Source organism: Psilocybe cubensis, chromosome 4, assembly GCF_017499595.1.
Source record: "Psilocybe cubensis strain MGC-MH-2018 chromosome 4, whole genome shotgun sequence".
In the NCBI taxonomy this organism is placed as follows: Eukaryota; Fungi; Basidiomycota; class Agaricomycetes; order Agaricales; family Agrocybaceae; genus Psilocybe; species Psilocybe cubensis.
In genome coordinates this window covers 1,214,118-1,228,740 of record NC_063002.1, presented here as the reverse complement: position 1 = coordinate 1,228,740, position 14,623 = coordinate 1,214,118, and the positions used below count along the sequence as shown (strand labels likewise).

The following is a 14,623-nucleotide window of genomic DNA, read 5'->3' as shown; positions in this document are numbered from 1 at the left end:
TGAAATTATAACACATAATCATCGATTAAATTAACGCACATAAAAAAATGCGACATGTCATAATTTGTACACTTGATCGGAAACAATGCCCAATTTACCCAGTATTCCGCCTACAGATCCTTGTGAAAAATTGCGGCCGTAAGGACCAGCAATTGCACTTATCATCCTGGCATACGGTCAGACAAAACCAAATTTAAAAGAACTATTGCTTACGGCTCAGGTCCGCATACGAGAAATAGTATTCGACGTGAGCGAGGGTCGGGGGTCGGGGGTGGATTGGTGAAAAGGCTCATCCACCATGATATCTTAGGTTCTTCCGGAAATACATGACGTTTTAAAGTATTTTCTGATATTCTTCCAGTGTAAATTGCGGGAATACTTGTGGAAGGTTCGGATCCATCTTGCTCATCCACGAAGACATGAAATTTTAACTTGTCTGGGTTGTCTATCGAGAAGGTAATCATGGGATCTAAAAGAGAAGGTGGAGGCAACTCCTCAGGTACACGAGAAGAGTGCAGTAAAGTGAATCGTGTCTTTGTGTTTGGGGACTTCGATATCACGTTGTGAAATAATTGAACAAAAGGTGTTATGCCTGTGCCACCAGAAATCTATACATTGACTGTCAGCTAATGTTAAAACGATGGGAATACTGCTCTTACCATCACAACTTCATCCCAGGTGTCTTCTCTCCATGTCCAGGTTGTAAGCGGACCGCGGAATTCTATTGGCTCACCAATGCGTTTGGTGTGAAGCCAACGCCCGACCTCTCCGTTGGGGTATTTCTTGATCCAAAATGTCATTTGTCCGTTTTCATCGACACCATTCAATGGCGTGTAAGGCCTTTCGACTTGTATATCATCATCTTTGATATAAACTGACCATATAGGATCAAAACTGTTCGCCGTATTGTTGTGGGGCAAGAAATAAGTCGGTGCAGCAATTTTGAGAAGCTTTGTGCCAGGTCCCGAGTCCTCATTAGATATGACTTTAGACAAGATAAATTTGTTGGGTGAATTTGACGGTCTTTCGAACTGTGAAGCAGGCTCATCAAGGAAGAAGTAGATAGAGAAGCCAGCGCAGAAAGCAATTAAAACGTTGGCAATGCGTTTTCCTGAAGATAACTCCGGTGGAGCACTGCAAGAAATATTATGTTTCGTAAAGACATTTTTCCCGGGTAGCTGAGAATAAGGACGCGAGTAAATGGGATGAAGGGGTCGATGGCATGAACGCTGCAAGTGTCTCCACATTTTTGCTGCAAAGGGTAGGGATGTGAACGCGATTCGGGCCGCCCGCCGTGGCACTCTAGACAAGCAAATGCAAATACCCCTAACATTACAGGTCTTCACCATTTATTCCCTACTAGCATATGCATCGACGGCGCCAGGTCAACTTGAAGTTGCCCGCCTACTCTTTTTCTTTTTTTTGCGTCCTTGAAGGGCGCCTTTGGGGCTTTTGGTCTTTCTCCCTTCCTGTACATTACTATACCTTCACCTACAAAATCTCATGGCCGACTGCCATCTCTACGGCGAGTCTCCTCACCATGATTTTTCAGGTGTCGCTTTGGCATACACCGGCTGCACAACTTCTTCCCCATTCCAATCGACCTATACCTTTCAATCTACTCCCCTGACTTTACCTCGTGATTGGCCAGACCAGTATTTTTCTCCATTGGCAGATCCTTTTGGCGACACCTACTCAGATTTTCAGTCTAACCATCTGGACAATTCTAGGGCAAATCCAGAAACAGAATTATCGCTTTCTGGGCTTGGAATAAGGAATATAGAACTATTGAAAGAACCTAAGGATGCTAACATGGATGAGTGTCAAGTTTCTCGGACGGACAGTTGGCTGGGACATCAGCTACTTGAACGCCGGTCAATGGGTCACACTTGCAGGAAAGATTCGATCTATGACCTGGCAGAGGAAGAACTAGTTAACCATTCGCCTACTCTTGGGTCTCCATGGGCATTTTCATCTTCTTTGAGTGGCGCTGGGCTGGCGGGGGAGAATGCGATTACGGACAGTGCTTCCGAGTCTTCAAAAGGTGATATGAGAGCTTGTTTTGATCCTTTCTCGAGCAATGCTTCCGAGGATTCAGAGGCTACTTGGTCTTTTGAAAAGATCTCCACCTTTACGGGATTATCGGTAGCTGAATTTGCTGCCCAGGTGTCAGCAACTGCTGAGGAAACTCTAAGACGAATGTCTGGCGATATGCTCATATCGGATACTCTTGCCTTTAATCCTGGTCCTTTGCAGACCCCTGATGAGTACATAAATATGAATCAGATTTCTACCTGGTTACCCTCGCGGACTCGGACTCCACCTTTGGCCCTTCCGCTGGCTGATATCAACATGCGACACCTAGAATCATCCTGGAACTCGGATTGTGTGGGAGTCAACCCCGCTGATATTTATTCTGTGCCTGTAACTGCTCCAGACATAGTCCCGGAACGTCTTTTTCTCCTTCATCCAGATGATGTATCTTCATCTCACAAGGATACTTGCTTAAAATCTTCCCCTGATAATTCAGTTGGTACTCCGGAGACTGGATCTCATCTTGACGCAACCACTCCAGGCCCAGATACCGCTTCTCCATATGAAGAACATACCAACTTGACGTTAGCCAGATCTAAGCTCCAAAATTCCGAGCAAATAAGTGATGACGAACCTTCCATTTTCCCAAGTCCATCCAGCTCTGAGTATTCTCCTCCTTTAAAACCTTTGGGGATAAAAAGAAACCAATCTTCTAGGATCACTACAAGAAGAAACACGCGTAAATCGGAGGCAGAAGAACCTGATAGTTTTCCGGAGTACCAGGATAATGAGCAGTATAATCATGTCCCCTTGAATTTGGGAACTCCTGTTTTCGACGCTCACCGGGGAATCGACATCGAAGACCTCAAGGCTAAGGCTGAAAGATATCGCTTAAGGAATCAAGGTCGTGACTATGATAAACGATGGCTCATCTCGTTTGCCGGAAAGCTTTCCGAAAAAGGTGAATTAGTCGAAGAGTTCCGCTGCTATGTCTCTGGTTGCAAACAGAGTAATAAGCGTCGTGACCATATCCTGATCCATGTGGGTGCACATTTGGACCAGAGACCGTTCAAGTGCATGCACTGGCAAGTTTGTTCCAATGTATTTCAGATTCTGTTGTCACTAACCCGGAGGATATTAGTTCGTCTCGATTTCTGCGAAAGAACGAATGCAAGCGTCACGAATTAAGCCATACCGGAATTCGACCATTTTCTTGTCATCTTTGTCCCTCACCCGCTACAACCTTTGTGCGTCAGGACCTTCTAAAGCGACACATGAAGAGGACACATCATATTGATTTCAAAGTTGACAAAGAAAATGAAGAAAGTCATCGTCCGAAGAAGAGAGCTAGATATTGATAGGTATAACCAGTGATATAGACGTCGATGGCCAATGAAGTATGGTAAACAATGACTTAGAAATACAATTGTCCATGGATGGAATAGAATAGAATGTTGTTAGGAATGCGATGCTGTGACAAGGAAAAATAGGTGTTGCAGATGAGATAGCTAATATATAAGTATGCCGAGCGAAAACCAGGTTTGTATAAAAAGATTCTAAGGAGTGGAAAGCAGTAGAAAAAAATAGAATGTGAAATATATCGCGTATAACGTTTATGGTCTCCAAACGGAGTGGCGTGACGGTGTATTGGTATTCGAAGTTCTACCCCGCTGAGGTGGTTTTGACGGTGTCACTGGCCGGAGCAGGTTGGTGGAGTGATTCTCTGGCTCCGCTTTTCTGATGTACTGCAATGGCGCCAGAGGAGAACCCCCTCTTGCGGAGGGAGACGACTTTAGCGACTGTGGACTGTGACCACTGGGCGTCATAAGTGAAAACGATGGGACGAAAGAAAAAGATGGCTCGGGAGTGTGAGGGGCGCGTGGAGGTGAAAGAGGTGGTGGCGATAAAGGTTTCAGTGACATTGACTCCATCAACGAAGTAGAACTGATCCACTTGTCCTGTGGTCCTATTCGAGGCGAGTCCGGTGCTATCCTAAAGCTCTCTGCAAAATGGTCTTTGATGAATCTAGCAGAACATACATTAGTCTAGGAAGAAAATTAAGAAATACGACATACTTGGAGAGTTCCGACCACCCACCACCCACGCGTACCATGACGGTTTGGGAACGCAGAATACGACAAAAACATAACTTCGGGTCCTGGTTACCAATCCAGTATTTTCCACTTTGATCTCGCCAACTCTCCGTGATGCCTTCGACGTTGATGCCCACTGGAAGTTGGTTGACAACATCCCCTACAGCCATGTCCAATTTACTTTTCGGATCAGCCACGTACTTTTTTCTTGTTGCCGCATCAGGTCTTTTGACTGGTGTTACTGTACGTGGGCGTGAAATTATTGAAGAAAAAGAATCTCTGGGTGCCCGCGACCAGGTAGAAGGATTGGCAGTAGAACGGGAAGGGCCCAAAGAAGAGCGAGAGTGTGACTGTGAGTGATTTGAGATTTCTGAAAGAGCAGGAGAATGGCTTCGTATTGTCTTTGATTCGCTCGCCATACGACTGCGCGAAGAAAGAGATGGGGTCCGAGTTGGCGTTGTAACAGTGCTCGAAAGACTAGCAGTGCGCTGTCTGGAGGCAAATGTTGAACCGTATAAAGATGAGTTCAGTGGTCCTGACACTGAACGATTCGAAGATATACTTGACAGCCGGCTTGTTGAGCGGCTAGCTGTCAAATCATTTGATCCAGACGTTACTCGACGTGTCTTTGTTTGTGGAACGGGAGGAGCAAGCATCTTTCCCTTTGACGGCATGGAAACAGAGGATACTGATAAGTTTGAGTACGAATCTTTCTTTCTTGTTGAACGACTTTGTGTCGGAAGAGACGGAGCTGGCATTGATGCATTGCTGTTTCGTCCGGCCCTAGAACTGTTTCTACTAATCGTACTGCTAGGGCGGGATCTGTTTCCACTAATTCGGTCATTAGCCATTTCCTCAAGTTCGGCCCAAGTTTGTTGGATTCGAGAATGCTCCGATCTTACTCGATGGTCGTCAATGACACTTTCAGACTTTGCGACAAGATCATCAACGATTTTACGAGTGAAATTAAGACGTGATAAGAGTTGTTCTGCTGGAGCTGCCGTCGGAACACTTCGATGAGAGGAAGATAGCACGCCTAGTGGTGCTGCAGGGAAACTATCAATGTGTTCTAAAAGATCGCTCAAGGCGGCGTCGCATGCTTGAACAGAATTGTGAACACGGGCGAGTTTTCCTATGTCCTGGAGGGAGACGAAAGCTTCTTCTAGTTCAGCTTTCAGAAGATTGAAATCCGTGTTAAATGTACCATCATTGATGTCAGAAGGGAACGTTTTAAAGTCAGAAGATAGTGAGGACAGGTCGCGCTGCATTTTATTGTACACTTCATCAGTGGGCAATGTTGATGATGATTTCGAAGGTCGACTAGCTTCGTTGAGCCCAATTGAGCGCAAGCGTTTACGGAGTGCAACAAGTTGAGATTGAAGTCTGGCCAATTCTTTTGAGCGTGGAAGGTTTGATGGGTTCGGTGTTGCCTGATTCCCAAACACGTCTGAGAAAAATTATTAGTTGGAAAGGCGAAAATCTGCAAATATACTTACCCGCTTCGTCAATTTTGTTGGAGCTCTCCGCTGCCCGAAATTCTTTTGCTGCTTGTTCTAATTGCATTTGAAGCGCCTGTTCTGCAAGAGCTCTGGCAGTTTCCGATTTTGCGAGTTCATCAACTAGCCTTTGCTTCTCAGCTTCGCGTTGCTTTGTCAGGTCTTCGAGCGTTGCTCGGTGCGCCAGCTCTTCCGCAGCTCTCAAAGCCTCGGATTCGACAAGCTCTTTTATCTTGGCTTGCGCGGCGCGTTCCTCATCTACTCTCTTCTTCTCAAGTTGATGTTGCCTCTCAAGTAACTCTGCTTCGTTCCTCCGCGTTTGTTCTTCAGCTAACCTCTTTGCCTCTGCCCGAATACTTTCAATTTGGAGTGACTTCTCGTCCTCGATATGTTGTCGCTCGGTTTCTTGTTGCTTTTCAATCTCTTCTTTCATTCTCCGACTTTTTTCTTCGTTAATACGATGAGCCTCGACCTCCTGATGCCGTTCCAGCCTTTCTATTTCCAACATTTGAGCTTGTTCTTGGGCTAACTGTTCCAATTGTAATTTTTGTTGCTTCACAAGCTCCTCCACTTGAGCCCGACTTTTCTGCTCCTGAGCAAGTCTTTGTGCTTCGTCTTCTTTACGTTGAAGTTCCATTTGTAACTGACGCTCCTTTTCCAGCTCCACGGCCGCTGCCTCACGTTCGGCGTGCAAGCGACGCTCGTTCTCAAGCTGCAATTCGGCCTCATGTATCTTCGCCAACATCTCTATTCGCTCTCGCTCAAGCTTTGCCCTTTCGGCTTCTTCTTTTTGTAGTTTGTCCTTTAGTTCCTGGGCATGAGTGGCCGTTGCCTGTTTCTCGAGCTTCTCGAGGGCTAATTGTTCTGCAGCCGCCGCCTCTTGTGCGAGACGCTCGCATTCCACACGTTCTAATGCTTTGCGCTGACGCTCCAACTCAATGCGTTGTTCCTCTACAAGCTTTTCTTCCAATATACGACGTTGCTCTGCGGCAATTTTTGCCTCCTCCTCTAAGCGAAGACGTTCTTGTTCCTCAGCAGCCCTGCGTTCTGCTTCAGCCTTCTGTCGACGTTCCTCTGCAGCCTTTAGTTCTTCCTGATGCTGCCGTTCCCTTGCGAGAGCGGTCAGCACAGAATCTTTTAAGGCTGCAAATCCTTGGTCCCAATTCTTGAGCCTGAGTTCCACATTATTGGCGGCATCATTCCGAGATTTGAATAGTGATTGCCTTGTGGAAGAATCTAGAACATCAGAAAGTTCATCCATTTCTCGAAGGACCACGCGAGTTGGTGTAAATGATTTGCCAATGCTAATACTCTTGTTACCCAATGTACCCAGTGTGTCGGATAGTGAAATGAGCTGTTCTATGCTTTCGACACTATTCCGAGGTATACTGGAAAGTAATGAGTTTTGCAAAGCCAATTCGTCTGTAATGGTGTCAATGTCGTCGTTGGCACACTTTAAGGCTCGATCAACTAGTTTTGCTTTCATGGCCAAGTTGAGGTGCTTTCGTGCTTTTTTGAGAGTATCCAGTTCGCCGCAGAGCCGCATTGCATATGTATTCGAATCCGCTCGAACGCCGGCATCCACAGAAACAATATCAATAGCAAAGTCATCCAAGACATCCGAAGCAGAGTACGTTGTTGACATGTAAGATGGAGATGTAGGATTAACCGCAGTTTTCCGGTGTATAGTATGCTGAGAAACAAAGGGAATGCGATGGGTGAGACTGTTCACAAACCCTGTAACATCCTCTTCGAAGACTTCGATGTCGATAATCTTCTGCTCTGCCATCGGAGAGTCATCCACCGTTGTTCCCATGGTGATTCCAATAGATTCTTGTATTTGAGCCTTACAGTCTTCAATTCGTGATAGGATTTGATAAAATTGATCTCGAGTTGATTTCATGGCAGCAGCTTGTTCCCTAATGGCATAGAGTACACGCAAAAAGCGATTTCCCTTTTGCAAAGATTCTTGAAGTCGGTTTTCCATTTCCTTCAGGCACGATAGCAACTGAGGTTGCAAATTCGCAGACAGAGCATCCAGCGGATCAGTGATTTCGAGTTTTAATTGAGATTCTATCTGGAGAAAACTGTCATCAAAATTTAAACCGATGGTATTGAAAGGGGAAGGAGTTGAACCCTCCGGAGTAGGAGGTGGATCCATGTTACCAGACTCTTGCTGCCAACGCTCTTGTTGTATGTAATCCAAGATCTGTGATTTTAAAGCCTTCACCATGGTCGCTTTCGAATTGATAGAGGCTGATATTTTCCTGCATTCCCGTAATCTGGCAACAGTGTGGACAATGGAATCACGAACGGACGATGCTTTGTCTCGGATTAAAGCAAGATTACCAACGGTGACAGCAGCATTTTCTTTGAACTTGGGATCAATACCAGGAAGTTCCAGTCCTATCAGAACAGATGGAGCCATGTTTAAGGTGTCCCGGACTTCCTCTATAGTTCGTTGAGTGGATTCCAGAAGAGATGGGAGGAAGGCCAAAAACACAGAATGCCTGGTAGGATCCAAGCAACGGTCGGTAGAAAGGTCGGGGGAGGAACCGTCTCCTTCATCAGTTGAAATACCTTCCTCGAGCTTGGTGATGAAGGAAGAAAGGGTAGAGGACAGTTCTTCAGCGCCCGTAACTAACGCCTCGGCGCGTTTAACCGCTTCATACGCTGTACGAAAATCTCTAGCAATACCATCAACTTTTTTGGCCAATTGATTTGCTTTGTCGATTTCGTTTGACAACGTTCTGACCAAGGCCTCATTGGCGGCCTTTTGGTCAGGGAGAAGGGGGTGTTCTGGATGAGGGAATGAACTGGCTGCTGCTGATGGATCTCCACGAACAGCCAACCTCTTCAATATGGTATCGATGCGGGAAACAAATGATGCACTTTGACGAGCAGTCGGGTGATGTAACTTCGCTATTTCAATCTCTTCAAGCAGATTGGAAGCTGCAGTATGATCCTTCATGGTTTCAACGTATACCTCATCCGCCCTGTAATATTAAGTTAGACGCAGTAAACCGACCAATAAGTAAAATTGTCGTACTTGCGCCATTGCATGACCAGGTTCATCGTGAACTTACTGATATTCTCCATCTCATTGATGCACTTTTCCTCCAACCGATCTTGTTCGTCAAGAAGTTCGTCAGGGACAGGCTTTCTGCTGTGGTCAATTAATTTGTCTAATGCTTTTCCCGCAGCAGCAACCTTCCCATGTTTAAGTCCTGTAACCCTTCCAGAAAACTGGGCCGCATCTCGTGATAACATTTCTGCTAGTTTGAAGCGCGCAGTTCTAGAAAAGGCACGAGAATTTGCAGTATTGTCCGAACCGACGGACGCAAGGGATGCATTTGAAGCGCGGCGTGAAAGAGTTGGGGCCTCCTCCATTTTCGTACTGGTGTCGTATATTGACGGATTCCAACGCGCTCGGCTTGTGGAAAAGGTCTCCAGGTCCTGAATAATTTGCCGCCTTTCTTTCCAAGATTGCTGCCTACTCTCTTCCCAGGTTAATCTGATCGCCATCATTTCCAAATTTTCAGAGCGGTCCCGTAGAAGATGCAACAATTTGTCAAGTCCGTATATAGTCGTCAGTGTCAGTTCAATCACGTCAGTGTCTTCTGGGGAGAGGTTTCTTTGCGTCGCAGCTATAGCACTGATGATCAATAAAATACACCCCAGGTATCTAATTTATCCACCTTTCGTTAATTGTCTCAGCTTTGTTAGTTCCCCAGTGTCAAAAATTTCGGTTTCTTTCTCAATAGCATCGTGTTCTGTGACCCATCTCTGTAATTCAAGTCGCGTAGGAAGCCCAGGAATATCTTCAGAAGAAGACTTCAATGCCTCTAGACCAGCGAAAACATCGATTGGCGGCAATGACTCGAGAAACTAGAAAATTGTATTGACTTAGAGCTCAATAAGATATACATGAACGGACATGCCTTGATTTTGTCCTCAATCCAAGCCTTCCTATCACTAAATGTCTGCAATTCAATTACTTCATGTGATTCGAGAGCTTGTTCTTCGCCGGCTGATTTGTTTTCAGAAGTTGTGGATGAAGACGTTGTTGGAATGTTAAGTGGTGCGACGCGTGTATCGAGGTCACTGACCGCTCCAGATGCGATAGCTTGGTCATCCATAATTTAGGGTGTACAACAAGTTCAAGGCCCCAAGACGAGTATTTGGCGTCAAGGTATGATCACTATGCACCGCATAGCTTGCGGAAAAGGGCAGGCGCGATAATCGAGAGTGCGACTAGCAATGAGGCAGGACCGGGTTCGCTGTGAATGGAAATTGTTATGATAGTAATTCAAACAAGCGGAAAGACACGTGAGAATATATCCAATGGCAGCGCACGACATCAGGCAGAAGTTATTGTCAACTACTGGAGTTGGATGTATCTCGCACAGATAGAAATATTCATTCAGAATTGCAGTCAGTTTACAAAAATTTAATACACCAATCAAACAGCAAATAATTTGTACAACGTAATTAATTCTCTTTCTGGGCGGTTCCGCCGGCAGCGGCAGGACGTGGTTTCGAACCCTTTTTGAACGAGGTGTTCAGTCTCTGTGTGATTGTAAGCTGTGAACAATTGCTGCTAACCGACCTGTATGGTGTGATCCTCTGGCTGCGAAAGACTTTGCATTCGAAGAGCTAACAACCTCATTCTGTCTATCCCCCTATGATCATGCCGCTGGCGTAATCCAAAGTTTAGCTCAACTTCTTGCATAAACGCGGCAATATCAGCCAAACTCATCCCAAGGGCACGCAGTGTTGCTGTTTGTGTTCTGTAAATGACCCACAAACAAGCTGTCAGATTCCTTTGAACTACAAAAAATAGCCCCGAATACATGTACCGAGAATGTTGCGTTTCGTCCAGAAGCTGTCGGAGGCCCACTCGTAACTCTTTTTCGGTAACTGTGCGTTCAGACTCTTGCTTCGACACCTGATGCTGAAGTTGGTTTATACGTTCCATGGAGAGCTGTCCCGACTCTCGAACCCGGCTGATTTCCGCGTTAGCCAACGATTGATCGGCTATTGCAACTTTCATGGTGTCTTTAAAGAGTTGTGTATCTTTCTCCAACATCTCTATCTTTCTTTGGAGGATAAATATCTGCCGTCGTGCTGCCATGTATGGGAAGAGTGCAATGGGGATGAGAAACGTAGATATAACAGCAACATGGAGGATGGCAGGGTAATTGCGTCTTCCGTTACTGGAATGTTGAGTCTGTTCGAAACTATCTGGAGTGCGTCTTGTATTTCCTAGTCCTTCCATGATGATGAGTGGGTCTGATGCACAGTATACGCAAGTAGCAAGCTGCTCTCATCCCTGAATACCACACTCCCATCAGCAATCCTACCCGGAGTTAGATCATGTGTCGAAGAAGCAAGGCATTGGTTGACCAAAAAAAAAAAAAATAAAGCTATCCAAAGTTGCGCCTGGTTGCACTTAGAGGTTACGTCAATAATTGTATGAATTGAAGAATTAAAAATTGCCATGAGAGGTATAAATGCCTAGGATATCATGAAAAAGTGGGAAATGGGGGTACTAATGTTACAAATAATGTTATGGTATACAGACAGCAAAGAAGCAAGGTATAAGCAAAAAAAGTACATGCAAATTCGGAAACAAACAGTGCAGAAGCTTGGAAACAATATACATAAATAAGCCAAAACTCAGCTGAAAATCTTCCACCACTTTCGCTTTTCCTTTGGGGCAGACTTGACGTTCGGTGTATAGGGGAGGTTTTTGGCGTTCGATTTGGATTTCGTCAATGAAGTCTTGCGTAGTAGACCACTTTTCTGTGGAGCTTTTGGCTTGGGAGGTATCCTTATTTTACAAATAAAATTAATGGTTGTGGCCACAAACACAAAAGGAAACTTACTCATCGACCATGACAATGTATTCTGTATCTTTTCGCAGAGTTTTTGTTATCGCAGAAACCTCCTGCTGGTATTTGATCCTGGCATTATCTGGAACATTGACCTTTATCCGCCAAATTGCCACGCTGTTACCAGTTTGTGAAGGCAGATATACAAACACAATAACCAAACGGGCGGGATCATAGAATGCTACGGACTCTTGTAATGTCTTGTCCATTGTCCCTTGAAGTTGATTAAAGGTAAGCCAATCAAATGCAGGATCCTGGGGAAATTGGTGCATTCTGAAAATTGTATTCAAGAACAATGCTCCCCTTTCACGAGTTTGAAGAAATTTCAAAAGCTAAAAAAATGACTATCAGCTGAAATGATTAAAGATGAATGGAAAAGACATACCCCGTACGTGCCAATATTAAATGACATCTTCTGTACCCATGCATGCATGGCTGCAACACGCTTGTCTTTGTTCACTGGAAACATCCAATGTATCCTCTCGCGGGCCAGTCGGGAATTTCCGAAGAAGGCGCTTGAGACATAGGCGAATGCTGCACCTCGGGATTCGACAAAACGAACATTGGAGGCGTCATTTATCGGTGTTGTCGCGAGGCCTTGCTGAGCGTGTACTAAAGTTTTAGACGGGACGCTACGAGGACTGCCACCCCAGATGTCGGAAGTTTTGGGAGAGAAATGTACCCGTCTATTACCACCGTACCCATCCTCATCCTCCAAAGAGCCCCAGCCATCATCTTCAGCTTCCCAAGCTCCTCCCACCCAGGCATCATGCTGAACTTTGTTTTTTGGAAGTCCTTTTTGAGCGGCAGCAAGTGCAGATGCGTGAAGTTGTGCAGCATTCCCTCCAGCATGCTTTTGACCTTGAGCATTATTGAGAAAAGAATTTAATATCTGTGAACGCTGTTGAGCCGACACTGTGTTCCGACTCCCTGACATATCGGCGACGTTGGCGGGTATCTTTGATTGATTATGTTGAGCAGTTGCCGGCCATTCAGACCTAGAATTTGTTGCTCCGCCGATTCCTCGATCTCCCCCAGTGTCCCACTCTGACACTTTTCCCCGATCTCCCCCAACTCCCAACAAACCCCATGCATTTTCATCAGTTTTCCCCCACGCTGAAGTTTCCTGGCCCCAGCCTCCTTCCGAACCCCACTCATTTCCATGGCCTGGATGGTGGCCACGTTGAACAGAATGCTGCTTTTGTTGTTGTTGCTGGTGCTGGTGATGTTGTTGCCCGCCTTGTTTCCCCCATGCCTCTCCCCAGCCCCCTCCTTCACTAGCCTCACGACGCCATCCAGTCCCGGAACCAGCGACTTCTCCCCAAGGTTCTGCTTGCCCCCAATGATTTTCTGCTTTTTTATCCGGTACTCGGCCTCGTTCCCCTGCAAATCTTGTTGGCTGTTCCCATCCACCGGAGTGGGCCCAGGCATCAGAGTGCTGTGCAGCTGTTGCCCATTCATCGACTGTTTCCTCGCCAGATTCCGAATATTCCTCTGTCTCTTCTTCCTCTTCTTCATTCCATCCATCTTTACCCCAACGTTGCCACTTTTGATTTTGCTTTGGATTCTTTTGTGGCTGTTGAGGGTGGTGAGGTTGCTGATGCTGGTGACGCTGATGTTGGCGTTCGTGAAGATGTTGAGGTCCCTGGTGGTGCATAGGGTGCCCCGGATGCGAGTGATGTTTACTATGCTGAGGTCTATGCTGAGCTGGGAAGGCCTGGCGAACTTTTTTGTCATGGATCGCCTGTTGCATTTGCTGAGCTTGTCGGTAATGATTCAAATGTCGATTCCAAGCATCCTCGTCAATGTATGCGGCGGTGGGGACTGCAGGGGCACTTTTGGATGTACGATGTTTATTACTCCACTCGTTACCGCCAGTCATGATCCAACTGGGATCTGTAGGGATGATTCTGGCATTTTCATCTCCTGGATGAACAGGACGGAACTGCCAGGTGTTTTTGCCTCCGGAGGTTGAGGGTTGGGCGGACGGGGTTTTGACAGCGGAAGGGGCGTTCTTTTTCTCGTGAAGTGCCGCATATGCTGACGCTGTAGACATCTTGGTGCGATCCGGTGCAGGAGGGGTAGGAGGAGCAAGGGGTACATGTTGCACAGCAGGAGTAGGAACCGCGGAACTAGCAAGAGCAGAGCTGTCTTTCTGACGTGCTTTACTCTCCTCCAGTTTCCGAGCGGCTTCGCTCGCATGACTCATGTGTTGATTATTCAATTTTGCAGCTTCAGCAGCAGCCTGCGAAAGAGAGACGGGTGGGGCTGGTCGAGGGCTGCCCATAGCGGAAGCGGCGGCTGTCGCTGTTCCAGTGCGACTCTGCGGGTATGGGGAATGAAAACCTCGATGTGTTTCTTGACCGTAGTCGTCGTCAGAATATATCTCACTGCCTACGATAGATTCCGTCCTGGTTTCAAAATGGCCGGAGGATGACTGCTCGTGAATTTGCTCGTGAATGGTAGGTAAGATGTTATGTGAATGGACTGGTGGGGGATCAAGTAAACTATCTGCGTGATGCCAACCATCGTTTTCTCGTGTTCCAGAGGCCCAATTGTCTGTATGGATCGCAGATTCAGTGAAGCCACCACCAGGAGAATCCCAATTTCCATCTCCAGGAGCGGAACCCCAGGCTGTGCCTTGGGATACCTGTTGAATATGTTCTTGGTGGATAGATGGAGGATGCATGGGCGAATGCATATTGCCTGCAATGCGATTAAATCAGAGTATGATGTGTTAGACATGAAAGATAACCTACCGATGTCCATCATGGGCACATTAGCGCCCTCCGTGGCTAATGGTGGTTGAAGTAGAGTAGCATTATCATTACCAGTTGCCAGTTTCTCATCTTGCTTCTGTTTTCCTTTTCCCTTTTTTCCCATTTAAGCTGGTAGGTTAGTCTGATTGGTGATAATTGGTGATACAAGTCGCGTGTGCGGGTTCAGCAGTTGGGATCCAACAAGTTTAAGGTTTTGAGAGCACAGTCATGGGCGTCCTTGGAGCGATGAAAGAAGATATGATAGGATATTAGGCTAGAGTGTGCGATGTTACGTATCCCTTGCAGTGTATAACGTGAAGAGATACTTGGGACGGGCGCTGCAGATA

At 46.3% G+C, this 14,623-nt stretch overlaps 5 protein-coding genes across 5 annotated transcripts; 1 reads left to right on the top strand and 4 right to left on the bottom strand.

The window, feature by feature from the left end:
* Positions 1–57: 57 nt before the first annotated feature.
* JR316_0004506 (NADH-cytochrome b5 reductase 2) lies at positions 58–1,247 on the bottom strand (the record flags this gene model as incomplete). The annotated part of the gene is made up of 3 exons (XM_047890270.1): positions 58–166; positions 214–608; positions 660–1,247. 3 exons carry the CDS (start codon positions 1,245–1,247, stop codon positions 58–60), a joined length of 1,092 nt encoding a protein of 363 aa, XP_047750031.1.
* A 631-nt stretch (positions 1,248–1,878) lies between these two features.
* JR316_0004505 (Transcriptional regulator CRZ1) lies at positions 1,879–3,392 on the top strand (the record flags this gene model as incomplete). Its single annotated transcript, XM_047890269.1, has 2 exons — positions 1,879–3,123; positions 3,168–3,392. The coding sequence occupies 2 exons, from the start codon at positions 1,879–1,881 to the stop codon at positions 3,390–3,392; spliced, it is 1,470 nt and encodes a 489-aa protein (XP_047750030.1).
* Positions 3,393–3,696: 304 nt separating this feature from the next.
* JR316_0004504 (uncharacterized protein) lies at positions 3,697–9,762 on the bottom strand (the record flags this gene model as incomplete). Its single annotated transcript, XM_047890268.1, has 7 exons — positions 3,697–4,026; positions 4,074–4,079; positions 4,145–5,574; positions 5,624–8,619; positions 8,673–9,270; positions 9,322–9,511; positions 9,565–9,762. The coding sequence occupies 7 exons, from the start codon at positions 9,760–9,762 to the stop codon at positions 3,697–3,699; spliced, it is 5,748 nt and encodes a 1,915-aa protein (XP_047750029.1).
* Positions 9,763–10,114: 352 nt separating this feature from the next.
* Positions 10,115–10,901, bottom strand: JR316_0004503 (uncharacterized protein; the record flags this gene model as incomplete). The annotated part of the gene is made up of 2 exons (XM_047890267.1): positions 10,115–10,168; positions 10,233–10,901. The coding sequence occupies 2 exons, from the start codon at positions 10,899–10,901 to the stop codon at positions 10,115–10,117; spliced, it is 723 nt and encodes a 240-aa protein (XP_047750028.1).
* A 401-nt stretch (positions 10,902–11,302) lies between these two features.
* On the bottom strand, positions 11,303–14,400 carry JR316_0004502 (uncharacterized protein; the record flags this gene model as incomplete). The annotated part of the gene is made up of 4 exons (XM_047890266.1): positions 11,303–11,456; positions 11,512–11,771; positions 11,903–14,223; positions 14,277–14,400. The coding sequence occupies 4 exons, from the start codon at positions 14,398–14,400 to the stop codon at positions 11,303–11,305; spliced, it is 2,859 nt and encodes a 952-aa protein (XP_047750027.1).
* Between the last annotated feature and the right edge of the window lie 223 nt (positions 14,401–14,623).